This window comes from Homarus americanus, unplaced genomic scaffold (assembly GCF_018991925.1).
Source record: "Homarus americanus isolate GMGI-L3 unplaced genomic scaffold, GMGI_Hamer_2.0 scaffold21914, whole genome shotgun sequence".
In the NCBI taxonomy this organism is placed as follows: Eukaryota; Metazoa; Arthropoda; class Malacostraca; order Decapoda; family Nephropidae; genus Homarus; species Homarus americanus.
In genome coordinates this window covers 2,643,178-2,665,548 of record NW_024719665.1, presented here as the reverse complement: position 1 = coordinate 2,665,548, position 22,371 = coordinate 2,643,178, and the positions used below count along the sequence as shown (strand labels likewise).

Below are 22,371 nucleotides of genomic sequence, written 5' to 3'. Positions count from 1 at the left end.
ATTTTTAAAACAGCGTAACTAAAGTCAAGTAAACAAACAACAAATAACCATGAGGTGTCCGTGGTATAAAGCGCCAGTGTTTACTAAATACACGTGTTGTTGAGCCACACTGGTACCGGACTACAAGATTTTGACTATATTTCATGATGTCTACAGGAATACTTAGAGAATATACAGATGAACACGGTTATAAACCTAACTTGACCCCGCACTTCACTCTTGCTCAGACCTGTTACCGGATTAGACGACCTGTTATCAAAACGACCTCACCTTATGGACATAGTATAATTCTATGCAGTTAATGTTGTCCATTTATCACATATTTTATGCTATATTCCGTGTGGTCACTTCAAGCAATTATTTCAATATTATATCATTAACTTTCTGTTAAGGAAAGTCAAAAGAACAGGGTTAAGATTATACATAATGTTATTAGTGGTAAACATTCAGTCTGTAACTTTTTTCATGTTACATCTCGGCTGACACCAAAATGTGTAGTCAGATTTGTTGTAACTGAAGGTTTCTACGGGAAAAATAAAATAAATAGAAAACTCCTAAAGACTTTCGGCTTTAATCTAAGATTTTTAGTACGCCCCGACCACCCGTGGACACAACACCCCAGATCAGTATTAGGTTCAACGTCCATCCACACCAGTAAGGTATTAGATGCACCCTGACTAATTATAAAACCATGAACCACCCAGACCAATGTAAGGTGCAAGGTCCCAGTTTGGTCTCGGCAGCTCCCGAGTGTCCCACTTGAGAGCTAGCCGCTACCTGTTCTGGTCACCACACTTGCCCCAACATGAGAGGTAATCTCCCGTCATCTACGAGACTGAGCATGATACATGATGCCATCAGAACACCTCAAATGAGTTATGCCTCTCGGTCCACGTGTCTTCTGCTCCGTTGACTCTCCAGTCACAGGGAGTTGAGGTTGGTCCTACTACTCACACAAATGGAATTAAGAACAAAAGTATGTAGATTGATTAATATATATATATATATATATATATATATATATATATATATATATATATATATATATATATATATATATATATATATATATATAAATACATATATTACCTAAACTCCTCGCTGTGATCATTACGAGTAGATCAGTTTGGTAACAAAAGCTTAAGGTCAAGGAAAACATCAGATAGCGGTATATATTCACCTTGATAGCGATTGATTACAAGTTGGATCAGCGACTGGGTGGAGAAATTGGTTGCCACCCTTAACACTATCCTTTGTGCACTTAACAGTAATACTAGCATTCCATCGGGAGCGTTAACCAATAGACTCAAAGGAGCAACCAGTCGGTGGTCTACACCTTGCCAAGGGATGATGTAACCCGCTAGGCCATTCACCCAACACCTCGGCAGGAAGAAGTTATTTGCATGAAGAAGTTGCCCAAGAACAATGCCCGAAAAAAGAAAACTTTCTTGTTTGTTTTTTGGCGAGAATAGACACACTAGGAACTTGTGCCTTGAGAGTTCAGGGCTTATGTTTGCCCTGAGTTAACAAATCCACAATGAACAAATCAGAGACACAGCCACTATACTTATTCGTGTGTGTGAATTTTTGCAAATATGTTTGTGTTCACAAATAGCACAACGATTGTACCTTGCAGTGATAGGTGATAATTTTTTCCCCTCTTTGTATTATTATATTATTTTGTGGAAAGATCTTCCCATAAATCAAGAAAGTTTATGCAGTTAACTTCTTCATTAAATGGTATATAATGGCGAGTGTTATTCAGAGCTGAATCAAATGAACACTCTGGTGGTTACGAGGTACGAATTTCGATATATAAAACCTAAAGTAATCTTCCAAACTATTAGAACACAAAATACAGTAATTTCAGCGTTAAAAGTATGCAAGACTACCATTATGAATCTTTCATAAAAGTTTTATGGTATATTACTTCAACAATTGTGTTTAGTTGGGATGCATATGTTGTCGACTGTTTGATGATAATAATGGGGTCACAATCTGGTGTAATTACCACTGCTGCATACACCGACGCAGCCATTTCCCAGAACTAAGTATTATTCCATTAGGTTCTTCAAGCACCGTTTTATCGTATCTTTTAACACTCTAGATCCCACAAAAACTTTTAATCGTTACAAAACTCAGTGCAAAAGAGGGAGATGAACACTTATGAGTCATCTTCCTGATGGGCTCTCTCACAAGACGGAAGGTGTAGTTGATAAAATGAGGCAAATTTACAGCGGAAGACTTAAAACTTTCAGGTAGTTAGGATCTGATTTGTTTTTGCCTCGTTAACTGGCGTGTGGTCATGAGTAAGTTATTACATGCATGAGGATGAAGGGGTGTGAGGAAACCAAGGCGAGCCACGTGTTATGTGGCATTAACTCCTCACGTCCGGCAAATATTCTAATGAAAATGAATGGTAGGGTCGAGCCGCAGGGGAAAGTTTATATACCTAAAAGTAGATTGAGAAGGCCAGCTGTTAACTGCTTCTGTGGTCCTCATTAAAGTAAGAGGAGGGGCTTTAAGTTTTCAATCATAATTTAAAGAAAAATCTAATTGCATTTTAATTTGTCATGCATACTGATTAAGCTCGAGCTTTGAATATTTATAAACACGAGACAAAAGATTTTACACTCCCCTTTATGCCACATTTTTTTTTTTTTATTCTAGTTTATCTTGACGTCGGTCCAGACGCCGATAAGAATAATAAATTTTGTTTATAAATCTTTTTCTATCAGAACAAACTGTATATTTAATAGTTTTACAGAAGTTGTTATTGATACATATAAATGGATCTACATATAGAGATTGTGAACCACCTCTCCTTCAGTAGGTCTTCTTCAGTCACACTTGAGTGCAAATATTCACCTAAGAATGATTACGACGGGATGGTAACTCCTCCATCCACACATGTACAACACATAACAAACTCTAACTTCGAGTTTATTGGTATAAAGGTTTATGTAAGGCCTGTAAGCGTACAATAACATATGCTAATAATTGACTGCAGTAGTTGGTGATCTCTTACTTGTGTTGAAAGAGTGAAATTACTGACTTTTTGGTGAATAACTGAAACGAATTGAAAACAGAAGTAAATTGGTTTAAGGTATATCTTTACCAGGGAGAATATTGCTTTGGTAAATTAAGGGAGAATATACCTTTAAAGGTTGACGAAGGATATATGACTTGGTAAGACTACTTATTAAAGGAGGCTATAGGAGCTCGGCTGGTCTTCAGGTACGAGTGGCAATGATAAATTTTAGCCAAGTATTAGTAAGTTGACAGATACATGAACCAGATAATAGATTGGCTGATACTGAGAGAGTGGTATAATATTTCACGATATAGATTGAAGTATTCACTTTTGAAGGTTAATTAGTACTGACCAATTGGTGGATTAACAAGGATATTGACGGAGTTGACTTAAGCTGGTGACAAGTAGACTGATAAAAATCGACTTGTCAGGAATGAATTAACTAGTTCACTGATTGAGTTTAACACATGAGTTAAATGGTTAGGTTAGGCTATAGTGTGTGTGTATAGTGGATTTCTTTTGAATAATTATAAAGCTACCCAGGGACTTAGAGCTAGAGTTCAGAAAGTTGAAGTTTCCATCAAAGATGACATCTAACTGGGTGAAGTTCTTGTATAGCCAGAGTGCAGAAATATGCAGTATACATCGCGAGTTTCAGGGATACTAGTTGCGCTGTAGCCATAATTTAATTATCTTTATTTATTTATTTATTTGTTTAAATCGACATAATATTAATCAAGTGAAGAAATAAACACATTTGCAAGCTTTCATATGATTAGATAGGTTAGAAATTTTTTGGGGAGTGAGTTATTTAGTATAGGGAAACTTGTAGATGCTTGACGGCAGGGAATACACGATGCTGATATCTGCAGAAAGGAAATGATTGCTCTCAAAAATCTTTATGCATTAATAATATGATGTTTTTATTACTACAGCAAATTTTTTCCCATTACAAACTATTTATAGTTTTTCTCCAGTATCTGTGTTAAAAGTTTTTATGACTGAATATGAAACACCCATAAATCATTGCCCAAATGTAGAAATAAATGGGATGTTGAAATACTTTTCCGACGAGACATTTTGCTCTTTTGTAAAAATTTCAATCCGTGTTTAATGAGCCTGAAAGGGCGAACATTTTTAAAGTGATTCACATTTTCTAAACAATTAAACTAAGAGACCGAGACGTTTGTCAGATATTAATTCCACATATGACCTTTAGTGATTGGAAAAACAATAAAATTCGATTGGCCGTAGTTCAAGCATGAAATATAATAACATTAATGGTGATAAAGATCGGTAATAATAATGCATGTATTGTATAAGAGAAGACCACCAAAGAGACATATTATCAAGCGAGAATTTCCTTAGCGTAAACTTGATAACAGCAGATCCTTGGCTGTAAGAGGTGGGGGTCGCTCTTTCTGCTTGAGTGGGCGAGGGACATAGGTAATGTACTCACGCTAATTGATCTTGACACCTGCAAAATGTTGGTCCTTGAGGATCCTTTAGTTAAGTTGGGCGGCTTATACTTGGGTGTGAGGCCACTTGGTAGTACTTCTGTAGGTGTGAGTGTGGCTCAGTGAGGGACGGTGCCTGTGATCAATACAACATGTCGCCCACAGGATTAATATTGTAGTATATTAAATTCTTAATTGACGGCTCAGCTGGACTCCCTTAACCAGTAATCAATATTTAACTTGAGTGTCATTTTAATCACAGAGGCGAGGGTGTTGCTCAGTGTTGTGTGGATCAAGTGTTTGGAGGGTTGTGGTGTGGATCAAGTGTTTGGAGGGTTGTGATGTGGATCATGTGTTTGGAGGGTTGTGATGTGGATCAAGTGTTTGGAGGGTTGTGGTTCGGATCAAGTGTTTGGAGGGTTGTGATGTGGATCATGTGTTTGGAGGGTTGTGGTGTGGATCTCATGTGTTTGGAGGTTGTGGTGTGGATCATGTGTTTGGAGGGTTGTGATGTGGATCAAAAGTGTTTGGAGGTTGTGGTGTGGATCAAGTGTTTGGAGGGTTGTGATGTGGATCATGTGTTGGAGGGTTGTGATGTGGATCAAAGTGTTTGGAGGGTTGTGGTGTGGATCAAGTGTTTGGAGGGTTGTGATGTGGATCATGTGTTTGGAGGGTTGTGATGTGGATCAAGTGTTTGGAGGGTTGTGGTGTGGATCTGTTTGGAGGGTTGTGATGTGGATCAAGTGTTTGGAGGGTTGTGATGTGGATCATGTGTTTGGAGGGTTGTGATGTGGATCAAGTGTTTGGAGGTTGTGGTGTGGATCAAGTGTTTGGAGGTTGTGATGTGGATCATGTGTTTGGAGGGTTGTGATGTGGATCATGTGTTTGGAGGTTGTGATGTGGATCATGTGTTTTGGAGGTTGTGATGTGGATCAAGTGTTTGGAGGGTTGTGGTGTAGATCATGTGTTTGGAGGGTTGTGGGTGTGGATCAAGTGTTTGGAGGGTTGTGATGTGGATCATGTGTTTGGAGGGTTGTGATGTGGATCATGTGTTTGGAGGGTTGTGATGTGGATCAAGTGTTTGGAGGGGTTGTGATGTGGATCCAAGTGTTTGGAGGGTTGTGGTGTGGATCAAGTGTTTTGGAGGTGTGGATCAAGTGTTTGGAGGGTTGTGGTGTGGATCAAGTGTTTGGAGGGTTGTGGTGTGGATCAAGTGTTTGGAGGGTTGTGGTGTGGATCAAGTGTTTGGAGGGTTGTGGTGTAGATCAAGTGTTTGGAGGGTTGTGGTGTAGATCAAGTGTTTGGAGGGTTGTGGTGTAGATCATGTGTTTGGAGGGTTGTTGTGTGGATCAAGTGTTTGGAGGGTTGTGGTGTAGATCATGTGTTTGGAGGGTTGTTGTGTGGATCAAGTGTTTGGAGGGTTGTGGTGTAGATCAAGTATTGTATGGATCAACATTCTCAAGTTACCCGTTGTCGGCTTCTCAGCGTCGGGGTTGTTGGTAATCTTTGAACTTTATAAAGAGTCTCACAACAATCTGCTCCTCTGTCTCCTATAGACCACACCTCGCTAAACACTAATTATATTAACATTTAGTGGTGAAGAACCAACGACAAGACATGAACTGCCCTCACACGGGAAAAAAGGGTTGTGGTGTAGATCAAGTATTGTATGGATCAACATTCTCAAGTTACCCGTTGTCGGCTTCTCAGCGTCGGGGTTGTTGGTAATCTTTGAACTTTATAAAGAGTCTCACAACAATCTGCTCCTCTGTCTCCTATAGACCACACCTCGCTAAACACTAATTATATTAACATTTAGTGGTGAAGAACCAACGACAAGACATGAACTGCCCTCACACGGGAAAAAATGATAAAAATGCTAAAAGTAATGCAAAAAACATAATAATGATATTGTCGTTATTAAGAATTAAAGGAATCTATAATGTTGGTGATGTTGCAAATAATAATTATTGATAACATTTACGCTCTTGATATGGTAATAGTAACCGTACTATTTGTATTAATGATAATGATGACTTTACTACTAGCACTGTATACTACTACTACTACTACTAATCATAATTATAATAATAATAATAATAATAATAATAATAATAATAATAATAATAATAATAATTCCTCAAACAATTCACTGTAAAACATTTAGTGTAACCTTGCCCTAGGCTACGATATATGTATAAAAAACATTTACAAACACCATCAACACGATCATTAACGCTACGGCCGTCGGTAGAGGAAGTGCTGACTGCTGATTAAAAGGTGATAATGGTTCGATTGCGTACCTAAAGGTGAGGCCATTTATACTACAGAGTGTCGTAATGGAGTACAAACACAGGGCTGAGTATAATGACCGCCATATGTTTTCCCTCACGCCAAGTGCCCATTATCGCTAAATTGCCATCCATCTTTATTTAGTTCCCATCTTTAACTTCCTTAATTTGCTTAGGAGATTGCAAAGCTGATGCATCCCACCAGGTGTGCACGGTGTTACGGTCCTCACCTGTGTTATATTTAATGTTTATTCCTGGTGATGATATCTTCGCTGTTGCTTAATTAATTGTTTTTCTGATATTTGTATTAATGCATTCTTTATTGTATTCTAATTTATTAATATATTTATATATCTAGCTCATTATTTTTGCATATTCTATTGTGTATTAACAATTTTTAATTTCGATATCGTTAAAAATCGTAAATTCATTTGATAATATATTTTTTTCTGTAATATGGTATTCACACCCACACACACACACATACATACACACACCCACACACACACACATACACACACACACCACACACACACACATACACACATACACACACCCACACACACACACATACATACACACACCCACACACATACATACACACACCCACACACACACACATACATACATACACACACCCACACATACACACACCCACACACACACACAGCCCCCGGACGTAACCTGTCGACAAGCTCACAGTCAGGGCTGAGCGGATATGGTAGTAATTTGGTAAGCCAATTTTAAAGTTCACACAGAGTTGCCTCTCTCTTCCCATATACTGTACACTGCAGGAGTCTCTTGGGTGTTGGATCCACACTTCAGAACACACACACACACACACACACACACACACACACACACACTGCAGTTGCCTAACCAAGTTTACTTCGCCTTGTAACTGACAAAATCACATAATTCGGATAAAAAATGCTTTAACGTTTTTCATCATCCTGTAGTACAAGTTATATAAATTGTCACAGTTAGTAAAAGGTGATGTGTTTGTAGTGCGGCTCTTTGTGTTGTTATCACCATACGCGACATAGGTGGTGAGCATCATTGGGTAAACGTTATTTTAGTTGGTCTTTATTACATTCTTTTCATGTCGTTTAGGAAGCAAGTGAAATAGTCATGTGAAAGAAACTTTACTAAAAATAGATTAAAATAGTCACGTGATCTATTCATCTTGTTGACTTCCAGGGACACTGCCGACCACGGAAAATGTAAACATGTATTGTGACGTCATTGTTATGTAGTAGTAGTAGTAGTAGTAGTAGTATGTAAACGCGGAAGTGCGCCAGGGTGAGGAACTCTACACGGGCGGGGTTAAGGGATACTGTGAGAGGTACTGTACTGTCAGGAAGTAGTGTATCATACAGCAGGCCTCTTGATGGTGTGTTATGTTCTAATATTATAACTGAGGCCAGACCATAATGTGTGTGACTCTCCTGAAGACTATAGTAACCGACCCCCTCTAATGACGGAAAGGTGTTGACCAGGTTTTTTCTACCTGGAGCTAATGATGACGTGAAATTGATGGTTAATGACAGTGATTGTAACTAATAGTTGATCAACCTGTAATCTCGCTACCATAATACGCTGGGAATTATTTTTCTTGTGCGTTATAACACTGATCTCCTTAATGATTAAATTGTTGGCATATTTTATATGGCGTGTGAAAAAATATGGAAGATTTTGTTATTAAGAATATACTATTAAAAGTCTGTTATTTCAAGCGAAGGTGTTTATTTAATTTAGGTTATCTACATGACAAATAAGAATAAGTTCATTCTTCGTTTTAATATGAATCTTTGCTTGCGTTAATGTGTTGGTTATTTTACGTTCAGATTACGTCAGTTGTATACGTCAGAAGGCCGATTCTTTCCTAAATTAATTCACAGCGCGTGTCCAGGTGTTACCAGGGGCGACTCTTGTGGACCCTGATATAGTACCGTCAAACATAAATACTTTATACATTTATAAACTTATGATCCCAGCTATCTGTTGTGCATAATATAACACTTGAGACAGCTGTAGTGACGAGTCATTGATATAAACTATAGGTAGACACGTCACAAGGCACCATGAGGCACCACGATGTGTACACTGCCACACTCACCATGTATCTACCATATCCGTGATTTATTTCACACTCCTCGTCGTTTACAGGAGAGCCGAGGTGTATCACTGTCCAGGGCCTTCCAGTGGCTTATGAAAGTGTTTGTTTATTGGAGGGAGAAAGGAGTAGTAGCTCACCACAATCTGGGCTGCTGCTGTGAGTTACTGCCAATTACTCGTGAAAGTGCGCGCGAGGCTTTACATCTTAAGTTTTTCTTTGTTCATGTGGTTATTCTTGTTCTCTCTCTCTCCGTGTGTGTGTGTGTGTGTGTATGTGTGTGTGTGTGTGTAAATAATAATAATAATTAACGATTTATTGAAAGAGGATGGCAGCCGGAAAGCTGAAACTATACAGTTACATAAATGGGGAATGGGTCACTTGATTGACAAATGAGATATAAGTAACATAAGTGATTCAAATATTATATATAATAATTAGCTGGGGAGAAGGTTATATTACAGGACATTTCAACATCGTAACAGTGCAAAAAGGTAAGATTGACTGGGAGTGAATACTATAGTTGATTAAGAGTTGTTGATAATTTTTACAATGGTTGGGACTGGGCTGTTCTTTCAACGATCAGTTCGTTCTCGTATAGGGTGGATGCGGTTGTGGCGTCGAACAGCAATTCGCGGACGAGGGATCTCGGGTGGAAGTAGGAGCCGGTGTCGAGGATGGTACAGAAGCTTCTCACCAAATTTGCAGATGAGGTCGTGGTGATGGTCAGAGAGAACCGAGAGGGTCAGTGTGTTGAGCGCTTCTTGATATGTGGAGTAGAAAGAGAATAATGTTGCATGCAGGCAGGGGAGGCATAGATGAGCTTGGGAAGTATGAATGTTGAGTAAACACTGTGTGTGGTGTGTGTGTGTGTGTGTGTGTGTGTGTGTGTGTGTGTGTGTGTGTGTGTGTGTGTGTGTGTGTGTGTGTGTGTGTGTGTGTGTGTGTGTGTGTGTGTGTGTGTGTTTATACCACTCAAATACGTACTCATGAAGAGCATCAAATCTCATTCTTTAATGTTAGGTTCTACGAAGTCCTCTCGTTTACTCACCGTGCCGAGGCCTCGTTCCCACCCCCACCACTAATCAAGCAGACGTCAGGGCACCATACACCAGGCTGTCACGACTCAGGGTTCCGCCCCGCTGCGCACCGGCGACCACAGGTGATCGCAAGGTTCCGCTCCACCTCCTTATTTTTTTGGGATTCAAGTAACATCTCAACACCTCATACTGTCGCTTCCTTGTGCTGCGGTCCGAAAAAAAAAACCCATAAGCTTCACGGTCATGCGTTGGTATAGGAAGGTCTAAAGCGGAAGAACCATACAGGAAGAAAAAAGACTTAACCTCTGTATGTGACCATCATTTTATTTTATTTTTTTGTCATCAGATAGACGTTCACTAAGTGGGGTTGAATTAAAGACACTGGATGTTGAGATACCGTAACATCGTAATATAATTATTGTTCATTACGATGGCGATGTTCCTGAAAGGGAAGTGCTTGATAAACTAATTTACTGCTACTTTATAATACAAGATGCTCCGTGAGGGATGGTAGAGCTTAAGGGAGAGTGAAAGGTTTTTAGCAGATTGAAAGACTCGTGAGAGAATGGGAAATTCACGGGTGATTCGGAGGTTCTTGGGGGGGAGTTTGAAGCTCCTGGGGTAATGGGAGAGTAAAATCTGTCTGTGAGAGTGTGAGGCTCCTGAGAGAGAGTAGCAAGCCCTTGGGAAGAGTTTGAGGCTCCCTGGAAAGTGTGGGAGGTTCCTAGGAGAGAGTGGGAGGAGAGGAACACCCACCCGGCATTAAGTCTCAGCTGAACCAGTATTGTCCAGACGTGGGTAATGGACAGTTGGCTGCACTGTAATTTTGGTGAGAGTCAGTGAGGTATTCTGTCGTAATAACTTTTGTGTTTATTGTCGTAAATCACATTAACATGACTAACCAAGGCGTGACTGACTGTGCTGAACAATGCTGTGAGGAGAGTGATGAAGTCGCTGTGTGTGTGTGTGAGAATGTCCAATAATAATAATAATAATAATAATAATAATAATAATAATAATAATAATAATAATAATAATAATAATAATAATAATACAGTTTTTACAGCCACCCGTCAGTTATGCAGCGTAGATGTATCGTTTCATATGGTAACAAAACAAGATTTATCGTCCATTTGTGGAATTAACATATAGCCGTGTACAATCATGTTTGCCGACTATGCTGGCATATCAGAATGGTTTATCATGTTAATCTAACATGCTGATCTATTACCTGGTCTATCATGCTGATTTACAATGTTAGTCAATCATGTTGTATGCTTACTATGTGGTCTACCTTGCTGATGTACCATATTACCCAAGCATGTTAGTTTATCATGCTGTCCCACTATTCAAGCCTACCATGCTAGACTACCCTGCTAGTTTACCCTGATAGTTACCACGCTGGACTATCTTGCTTGTTTACCTTGCCGGTCTACCATGCTAGTTGTGTCATAATAATTATTGAAATCAGTCACTTATACTAGTTACTGTACCCCTGGTAGTCAATCATACTTGTTACTGCATCCTGATAGTCACTCATACTAGTTCCCCTGAGTTACTCATACTAGTTACTGTATGCTGATAGTCAATCATACTAGTTACTGTACCTATAGTGCGTATCAAAAATTATTACTTTGTCGCTCTGGAAACTGTGACGGAGTAGTTCAAGCATTTTACCCAGACTTCTACTTGAGAATAATGTCTTCTTAAGGAAATCGTTTGCTTGCATAAAGTGTACAGTAAGAATATTCTAATCACATCCAATCTCTAGAAAATGTCTGAAATTGTTTGAAGTGTACAGTAGAAGTCTGATGCATAACGCTTCAGGGACGGCAAGCTCAGTATTATTAAGGTTGATTTCATGCATGGCGGAAAAGATTGTAATGATGGGAAACGTGTATGATGGAATGAAGGGCGCTTTTATTATTTGTTTCTCTGATGAAACTTGAGTTTATAATATATGTTTGCATTAGCATCAGTGTGGACGGGGTCGCTTTCGGTGGGTGATGGTGGTGGGTGTTGGAAAGGGATATGGCTGGGGAGGTACATGTAATTCATACCAAATACTTTAACAGCTTGTTTAAGGATTGTCTTTTGGTTGGGTCACTGTTGAAGGCGCGGATCAACCATCGCTGGGCATTAGGGGTAAGGAGGGTGGTAAAGTCAATAAACACTGCGGTATATCATATATCACGCTCGATAGTCACTCACTCTTACAGCAATGAAATAAATCTATCATGATCTTGTTTACCAACACCTGATACACTGTCACATACACTATGGGGGGCATGTGGCTCTTCAAAAACACAATCCCTGGTTACTGCACAGAAGAGAGTTGTGCGGACAATGACCTACTTGAACAAAAAATGATCACAAAAACGAACAATTTGCTAAATTGAAAATGTTAAAATTCGAGGATATTAACACCTACTGCTGTGTCCTAGTTGTTTACAAATCTATCAATCACTTGCTTGACAACATTATTATGTAAAATTGTCACCTACTATTAATGTCAGTACTTAAATACTTTGAAAAGGCTTAGGGGTGAACAACTAACCCAGACCCTCAACTAGACCCAAGTTACTGTATATGATAAAGCATTTGATTTGGTTACTCTAAGCTAGGTATAGTTTGGTTAGGGGCTGCTTGGTAAGGGGCTGCTAAGGTCTAGGTTAAAAGTTTGTTAGATTGTTAAGTTAGGTTAGGGGCTAATTCAAATGTATTAGGTTCAGTTTGGTTAGTTTAGCAGTTGGTTACGTTATCGGTTGGGTAAGTTAGGTGTGGGATTTGGTTAAATTAAGTTTAATTAAGGATTGATTATTTTAAGTTAAGGATTAGTTAAATGAAGTTAAATTAGGTTAGGATTTTGTTAGGTTACCGTTGCTAGTCCGGTTAGGCTTAGTTAAGTTACGGATTAATTAGGTTAGATTTGCATAGACAACGTTAGGTTGTGCAAGGGGTAAATATCAGTATAGGGGTTAGGTTAGGTTAGTTTAGGTTAGGATAGGACAGGTTAGGTTAGGTTTGGTTAGGTACCCGGTCCGTATCTGAGGGGAGGAAGACGGTTTAGGCAGCTCCAATTTCCCTTAATGTAAGTGGAAAGATTCGCTGTTTTTTGTGTTATGAATATATTCCACCGTCAGTCTACGTCGTGAGTATGTTCACCGTTTATTACTCATAAAGTTAATTACTGCCATGTAAGTTATGAGTCACAGCATAAAAAAAGAACATTGGGTGGTATCTAATTTACAGTGTTTTTATGACTTATTTATTGTGTGTGTGTGTGTGTGTGTGTGTGTGTGTGTGTGTGTACTCTTCTGGATATGGCAGTTTCTTATTCTTTTCTGTGTTAACGCCCAGTATGCGTCTTCGCTGAACTGACAGAATTTCTCTCTCTTTGTTGTTGACATGTTAGTGATGATATACATCTGGAATGAACTCAGAGACGTTTATTAAGTCTGGATGGTGCTGACATTGGCACGGCAGGGAACCTTACAACTGACACCTGACACGAGGAGTGAACGGGAGTAGGCTACTGACTCAACACTTGAATTTAATAGTTGACGCTTGGCATTGTTCCAGCAGGTGATCCAAAAGTCCTGACATCTGACACGGCAAGTGATTTTGAGAGGTGACTTCTAACTCAATAAGTAATCGTAATGTAAGATATGACACTAGATAGTGACACAACAAATGAACGTAAGATATGACACCAAGGAAACGTAAGGTCTGATATCTGGCTGAAAGAGTGAACGTAAGGATGTGACATTGTCGTTGTACTTCAGATGAACGTCTGAGCTGACGGTACTAACTCTCGTCTTACAGAGGTAGAATCAGTACCTGACTTCCTAATACACGACTGGGAATCACTGGCCACTTCTACATCACTCTGTCAACAGGCCCTGCTTGCTGGAATAACCCATTTACTGATATAACCCAGTTTTAATTTTGCTATAAATTATTACTCGCGCTAACTCGCTCTTTACAGTGGATACAATGTTTACAATGTTATATTACAGTGGATACAGTGAAACAATGCAGTCAGTAACTGGTGGAACATTATTTACTGAGAGAGTTTTGTTCAATAACTAGACCAAATGTACTATTTTTTGTGTATATAAGGTTTAATTCATTAAGGTTCTAAATCCGAGTTTATCGAATTTCCTTATTTGGTTAGGTTAGATTAGATTAGGTTAGATTAGGTTAGGTTTTAACTCCGAGTCATGAATTTCTTTACTTGGTTGTCAGTTCTCAAATAGCATTCTCACCGGACAAATATTCAGTAATTCATTTGCCGTAAATATCACCAATTCAGGAACTGGTTTAAAATCTCTTTATTGAAATTAGAACATATACAAAGTTCTCCTTAAATGCCAAGAAGAAAAATCGTCATCTGTTGTTTATTTAGACCTAGACTCTCGAAGTTGAATTAAGTGCTCGCTATGTGTGTTTATATCGTCACAAGTCTCCTTAAGCTAAGGGACAAGGCGTAAGTTCATTAGCTGCATATGGACAAGTGTCTACAGCCTACAGCACTCTGCGTAATATATGCCATAGCCAGCGTGCCACCCCAGGATACAATCACCCACAGTATTAATTGTGGCAATTTATCCCACTAATGAATAACCATTTGATACGGTGCATAAAGTGAACTAATATGTTCCAATCAGTTGATAGTAGTGAGGGCCAGCCTAATGGTTCTGGCCTTTTACGGTGGTAGTGTGGAGCAGCTAGGCTGTTGTGGAGGGGTAGAAGGAGGTGCAGGTGACACCGTCCAGGCGGGTGGAGGTATACCTCAACTCCAAGAAGAGAAGGAGAAGGTAACACATCTCTCGAGGAGGAAATGTATGTGTGAGTAACAGTGCTACCAGGTGGAGGAGGAGGAGGAGAATTGAGGGCGAAAAAAGAGGAATGGGAGAATGTTCGGGAAAACGGTGGAGGTAAGACGCCTAGAAAGGGGAGACGAAGAAGAGAAGAAAAATACTAACATAGACAAAGAAGAGACGTTGACATGGAACAGAGAAAGAGACAACAGAAGACAGGAGTTTCTCGAGTAATTAGAATTGAAGAAAATGTCTTGGGAGATGATGACCATAACCCAGAAACTGTAAGTGAACGATGAGGCAAAACTAATTACCATATGAACCGCGCTGATGGATGGTGTATTAAGTTCAGGAGAGTAAAGGACAATATTAACCTAATTAATGCGCATGTGGTAAGGAGGGTGTTGTGATAGGCATGGCACACTGTTAGGGAAGACCGTGGCACTGTGGTGGAGAGGATGTGGCACTGTGGTGGAGAGGATATTGGGGAGGTAGTGAGGGGGGACCATGGGGGACTTCACTACAGTCCTTGTCTATTATAACAGTTTCTCTCGTGTTTAATCTTTTCACTAAATATTCCTGAACATTTTCAAAGATTTAGTGTTAAACCTGTATGTATTGATATTGTTTCTTTTAATCTTAGTTTATATATTTAGTTTTACTCTCAAGTGACGACAGAAATAATACTGATAGAAATATTCGTGTGAAGACCATTACTCTTTTAGTGAGAAGTTAGTGCTTATTATATTTATTAACTCGGCTACAGTACGTCTCTCTCCCAGGCCGCCAGCCAGCCCTGACAGACACTCCCCACAGGAATGCTTAAACTAAAAGACCCGAATAGCGTTTATCGCCGAGAAATGAACCAATAAAGATGTATGTCTGGAAGGGTCAAATAAAACCTTTTGTTTCGTCACCTGAACCGAGGCTGGGCAGGAGCAAACAGGGTCATTACATCAACAGTTGGGATCACAGGGGCTGCCCGCTGTCATTGGTGTCCAGACTGATGCTCCTCCACACAATGGTTTGGAAATGGCTTGATTGTTTCTCTGATATTACTCTCTATTCATTGGGGGAAGTTTTTGTGCTGGTATTATGGCGTTTTATTACCTTATTGCCCCCGACACTCACTGTAAACGGTGCTGGACAAAAGGCGGTGTTTTTTGTCCCCCGTGTTCAGTACAATGGGTGTGTATTATAATGCAAATAGTGATATTCTGTTTGCATGGTTGTGCATCCTAAACGCACTGTAGCTCCTACGCTTCTGTTTTGAAGATGCGAAATAACCACCATTATTATTATTATAATTGTTGTACTTAATTTCATTACAGTTGGGGGAGTATTTGAAGTGCGTTGTGCGTGTGTATTATTGTTTTATAAAGAAAATATAACGTTACGATGTACAGATAGTGGCGCCTGATATTTTGGGTCAGAAAATGTAGAATAAATAATAATAATAATAATAATAATAATGAGATCTGCCCATACTTGGGTTAACAAAAACATGGTGTTGTATTTATTAGCATCTGTTGTGAATTTTTTTTTTTATTCTTTCGCGTTGAAATTTTGTTGTTGTTCATATGTTTGTCTACCATTTTATCTTTTTATTTCTATTCGTTTTGTAAGTCTCGCTTGAACCAGCTGGTGTTTTAACGATAGGGATGTACTATATTGCAACCGTAGATTGATTTCTCTGCAGACACCGGGCGCTGGGTCTATAGTGTCACCAGCGTATGAAGTGTGTTGATCCGTCTTGTTGTTCTTGGGATTCTCTTTACAGTTTAAAGAGGAGGTATTGATCTAGTGAGTTACTTATATTACCTGTAATTCTCTTCGTGAGGCTTCTGCCACCATTACACAGAACCCACCAACACCTACACTGACTGCTCTCTCTCTCTGAATGAATCCGACAGTTAATGCCTAAACCTAACCTAACCTAACACCACCTACTCTGACCTCTCGCTCCATGAATTAATCCGACAATAAATATATTAATGCATATTCCTGCATCTTTAGTTGGTGTCAGTATTCAAAAACTGTTCGTGTGTGGAGCTCGATGTCCTCTTAGGCCTTACCATTCACGTTTAACTTATAATAACACTTGAAAGTAATATTGATTTAATCTTTGTTTAACTAATTTATTTTTTTATTTATTCATCTATAAGAATATTATATAATAAGACTTAATATTGACCACAAGTAACAAAGTCAATCCACTCTTATTACTACCCGTCTTAATTATCCATGATGTACTAAGACTGTCATTGTTATACATATAGTAGTATGTACCTCTGATCAGTCAACACAGAACAGAACTTAGTGGTTTGTGTATGGTGAGGGACTAGTTTATCAGGGGCTTTTGTGTGTGTGTCGTGAGGAGGCCAGGATATGATGAGCTACCAACGTATAATGGAGACTTGTGTGTAACTAATAATATTATATAGTGTGTGACTACTGTATGGTGAGGGTAAGACGGTAGTGTGATATCTCGTATAGTGAAGAATTAGGGAGTGACGTGACTGAGAGCAGAAATTTAATGAGGTATGGTGCGACCAATGAATAGTGAGAGTGCGGTGAGAGGCCATCGAGTGAGAGGAGATGACTGCTGTATCCGGTGTGACTACCTGAGGCTACTCTCTCAGCTATAAATGTTTACAACCCTTCACAGATGTTCTAGTTGTTTTTTCTTCTTGACAGAGTAGCCCTTGTGTGTGTGTGTGTGTGTGTGTGTGTGGGTGGGTCTCTGGCTCTCACCATCCCCAGTTAGAGTTAACCTTATGGTGTCCAGGCTTAGATTGAGTTCATACTTGTTTTCTATTATTCAACATTATTATTATCAGTGGCAGCAGCAATAGTAGTAGGAGTAATACTGTTGGTTATTGTATTATTATTGTTATCGATTTGTTATCATTTATTCGATAACTTGATAAATTTACTATTCTAAATATTTATCTCCAAAGTTACTGTTTCATGGCACGAGGGTGATTTACTCCAGCGAATAATTATTACTGTTTTACTTCGCAATATTGTGCTTTATTTTTATTTTTAAATTACTATTAAAAAGTTAAGATGATAAAGACATTGTTATTTATATGTATATAATTATTTAAATGGTATTTTTATACACAACTTATATTGTTGTTATTGTCATTATGGTCACGTTCGTTGCTGTGTTCATCATTAGTTTTCTCCGTTCTTATTCTTGCAATATGTTCTCATTATAATATTTATCGTCATCTGCTTCATTATTGGTAATTTATTTTACTTTATTCCTGTTATCCTACTCGTTTGTGTTATTATTTTATTGGTAGTAGAAGTAATATTGTAATCATTAGTCATCTCAACTGGCATGACATACACACAAACATAGATATATAGAACTGAACTTAACAGTCACCTCCAGTATGTACCAGAAAATTACACTTCACAACACAGGACAAATAATATATGTTTACTTCATTGGATTTTATTTTACCATTAACAACAGAATCAACAACGTAGATGAGTCAACAAATAACCTTAACATAATATATCACAGACTGTAGGGAACTTAGAACTAGCATCGGGTGGGTCGCTTCCTGGTGTCCTCAGTAAGGATGTGTTTAATATAACATTCCTCAGTAACTGGAGGTTATGAACTGAGACAGGTCTACTATTTCTACACAAAGAGGAGATTTACATGTTAGCATTTGCAGATAATATAAAGTAAATAACACAGTGCGAAATATACCCATTGTGTTTTCTTGAGGAGTCTTTTGGTATAACCTGATGTACTCACGTGTTTGTAATAATCCTTAAAACAGAATTAGTTAGTGTGTGCTCAGTTTATAGGAAGTATTGACTTAGTATGATGCGGATAGTTTAAGTAGAGAGTGTCCGAGGCTTTACTTGTCCTGACATTAAAATGTTAATGTAACACAAAGGTGAACCTTGAAAATTCTACAAATTATAGTTCAATTATAAAATATAGACTTCAGTCAAATAAATAAGTGGTGCATTATATGGGACTAAGTGAACTTGCTAATGAAAAATGGTCACTAGATTGTATACACATAATATATGATGAACAGGAGCCGGACCTAAGTATCTCTCTTGAGCAGCTCCGCCAGGGCGGTGATGTACGTCTGTGCCATCTGCAGCGTCTCGAACTTGGAGAGTTTTCTGTCGTTCCCGAGCGCCGGCACCACCTCCCGGAGTCTTTCAAATGCGTCGTTAAGCCCGTTCATCCGCCGTCGTTCCCTCGCGTTCGCTTGAATTCGTCGCTTCTTCTTCACTTCACCGTTCACAAACTTAGGCTGTCTCCGTCGTATTCTGAGAGGTTTGCGGTCGAAAATCCCCTGGTTATGGACGAGCGTCTCCGTGCGTATCTCCAGCTTGTGAGGTGCCATAGGCTGGTAGGCGGAGGGCACCATGGATTGTGTGTTCTGGGGAGCTCCACCGCTGGGCCAAAAGTTCTCATAGTTAACAGGAGTGAAGGCGTTATTATTCTCACTTGCTAGCGTTGTCGGTCCTTGGAATTCTGGCGTGGGCTGAAATGCTTGCCCCCCGGGAGGTTCAGAGCCATTAAAGTAGTTTCTGCCGTCACTGTAATAGTTTGTCGAAGTGAAGGCATTGGAGGTGGGAGTGGTGAGGTCTGTGTAGACTGGCGTGCTTGTGTTGAGGTTGTGGGGGCAGTGCTGGTTAGCTGGGCTGGGTGGCGCGTCATCACTGCCCGGGCTGGCGGAGGGCGTGTCGCAGCCGTCACTATACGCGTCCAAGTACTCCCCTTGACGCAGATCACTTCCTACTATCCCGTTGAAATCGTCAGTGCACAAATCACTGAACGACGACGGGTTTGTCCACCTGAACACTCGTGTATCAAGAGCCATGATACTTCCTTGTGAGTCCAGTTTATGTATACTTTTAAGTCACCGATAAGTTTCTGTTAGGACTAGATTATCCTGCGTCAGTGTCACTACTGTCCCATGACTCACAAGACGCCTCACAGGGTTCACAGTGTGGCGGGTGTACACAGTGCTGGCGGGCAGGAGAGGACGTGAGCCCCAGGCAGCTGCTTCCGTGCTACTGAGCGCTGGGCTCCCACAAGTCTGTCGACCGTGAGGGGGGGACACCTTATTTTTCCCTGGGATAGGCATCCAGAGTTGCCATATAATATTAAAATTTTAAGGTTTGCATTATAGATTTTTTCCAAATTTATTTAAATTCCCATCTTTATAAAGAATAACACTAGCACAAGACATTGAGGGCAACAAACAACAGTGTGTAATGAAACAAAGAATCTTGGGAAAAAATAAACGTGAGCGGAACGGTAAGTCTGCTGTCTACCTGGAGTCAGTCACGTGACTTCTCCCGGCCAATGACTGGAGAGTGTTAGTGACGTCATGTGTCGATTCAGTAAAGAAAATTACTGTTTTAAGGGCTAATGGCTCACGGAATTAATGGCTGGCTATGGAAACATCATTTGGTTGAGGTACTTACAATTTAAGTTCTTTCGATGCACTTAGTAGACTGTGTTATGATATACATCGTGAGCTAACTAACTGACTCACGGTGTTCTGCGGTGATGTATATCAACGTTTCTATATTTTCTCTGTTTGTTATTGTTTTCTTTCATTGCTTGGAAGAAAGTGGATACCACTTGTCCTCTGTGACGGTCTAGTGCTCCTTCCCTTTACTGTTTAAGTCTGGGATTTTTACCTTACTTTCATCTTTCTTCTTTTCACACACACACACACACACACACACACACATATATATATATATATATATATATATATATATATATATATATATATATATATATATATATATATATATATATATATATATATATATATATATATATATATATATGTGGGTGTGTGTGTTATTAACATTGAACACACACACACGAGGTTGATGACCTTCCTAACAGATGCTCTTAAAACCCAAGACTTGTTGTATAATACGGAGAAACTTGACAGAGGACAGAGGTGTTTACAACGACAGCCAGAAGGCAATAATACTTGGGATCAAACGAGTAACGTGGTTATCAGCTTAATTCTATGGACCTCTGTGAATTTCCTCCTTCAGATAGTAAGGAGTTTGTTGTAGGAAGTTAGACCATCTGTTTTTCTTTTTCTTTTTCTCTCTCTCCCGATCACCCCCCTCCCTCCCCCCTCTCTCTCTCTCTCTCTGCTTGAACACTCACCCTCTCTCACGCCAGGAAGGTGTCAGGTTATGATAATGAGACAAAAATGAAACCTCAAGTGAGAATTGAGTTTTGGGAAGGTTTGTCAGGCATCAGAAATGTTTGAAAGTAACAAAGTAAAAAAGTATCGGTAAAAATGTTGTTATCCTCTGCTTTTTTATTTTTTTTATTTATTGTTACCTTTGGTGTCTCCCCTTCTTGGGTTGTTGACCTCAGGACCGGTGTTATATTACACTCCTCGCCCTCACTAACACTCATTTATCCTCTTGTATCATTTGCATGCGCTTCGTTAGTTATAAGAATATAAAATAATAAGGAGTCTGCAATAGGCCGGTTGGTCTGTGCATGGCAGCTCCTGTCGAGAGTTACTACCACTCTCTATCATCCATGAATCTATCTAATTTACTCCTTTGCCTAATCATATACATTATTCAAACATATACAACATACCTAGAGTCGTTATCGTAAAGTGAAGTAATGTATGACTCAGTTGCCGTGAAGAGTGAGGGCGGGACCGCTTCAGTGTCAACCCCCATCTGGACCACTTGCCTGGACGAGCTGTGACCACCTCGACTCAACCCGCGGCGAAAACTCTGTGGGAGGAGCACACCCTTCCTGGCTGACGCCTTCCCCCCAGTCACGTGACAAACACTTCTTCTCTGAGCTATGAAATGAAACTGGCATTTCTTAGGTGTACCTCGTAACACATGTGAGATAAATTTACTTTGTCACCGCAATTTGATGTGCTTTACCAAAATACAGTACTTGTTGTTTACCCTATGATTAGATGCAAAGTTTAAAAGAATGATAATATATATTTGAATAATGTATATGATTAGGCAAAGGAGTAAATCAGAGAAATTATAAACACAACTTGACCCGTAAAACTATCGCTACGAGGAAATAATTTTGTACAAGGGAGATATGACCACATACACAAAACCTTTTATAAATATATAGACACGTGGCCACAAATACAACCTACAAGTAAACACAGTGAGAGTGTCTGTGTGTGTAATTACTGTAGCCATTCCACGATCTCCTTCGAGTTAAAACCGATGGAGACTTAATAAAAAAAAGTCCCCTGTGTTGTTCACCATAACGATGAACAGTATTACCCTCGACTGCGTTATCCCGTCCTATGGTGTGACAAAGTTTATGGTTCTCTATAATGTGTTTGTACCAGCGTCTCCATGTCACTTACTTTCTCTTGCGGTTTCCGTCTTTGGGACCTACAGTACACACGTCTGGAACATGTTCAGAATTAAATACTATAGGTATGTTTTCGTGTGTGTGTGTTTGTTTGTTTGTTTTTACTGTTCAGATCGTGCTACTATACAAGCAAATTATTATTATTATTTTTGGGCGTATGTTAGTCTACGGGTTTAACACTCCTGCATCGGTTTAAGTCATCCAGTTT

The 22,371-nt window shown here is 39.4% G+C and overlaps 1 protein-coding gene across 1 annotated transcript; it reads right to left on the bottom strand.

Moving 5' to 3' along the window:
- Nucleotides 1-18,211: 18,211 nt before the first annotated feature.
- LOC121860252 (heart- and neural crest derivatives-expressed protein 1-like) lies at nucleotides 18,212-19,854 on the bottom strand. The gene has a single exon (XM_042357336.1). The coding sequence runs from the start codon at nucleotides 19,627-19,629 to the stop codon at nucleotides 18,841-18,843; it is 789 nt and encodes a 262-aa protein (XP_042213270.1). The 5' UTR covers nucleotides 19,630-19,854; the 3' UTR covers nucleotides 18,212-18,840.
- Nucleotides 19,855-22,371: the final 2,517 nt, after the last annotated feature.

Excerpts from the sequence above, each read along its gene's own strand:
- LOC121860252 (XM_042357336.1), bottom strand. The coding sequence starts at position 19,629 with ATGGCTCTTGATACACGAGTGTTCAGGTGGACAAACCCGTCGTCGTTC.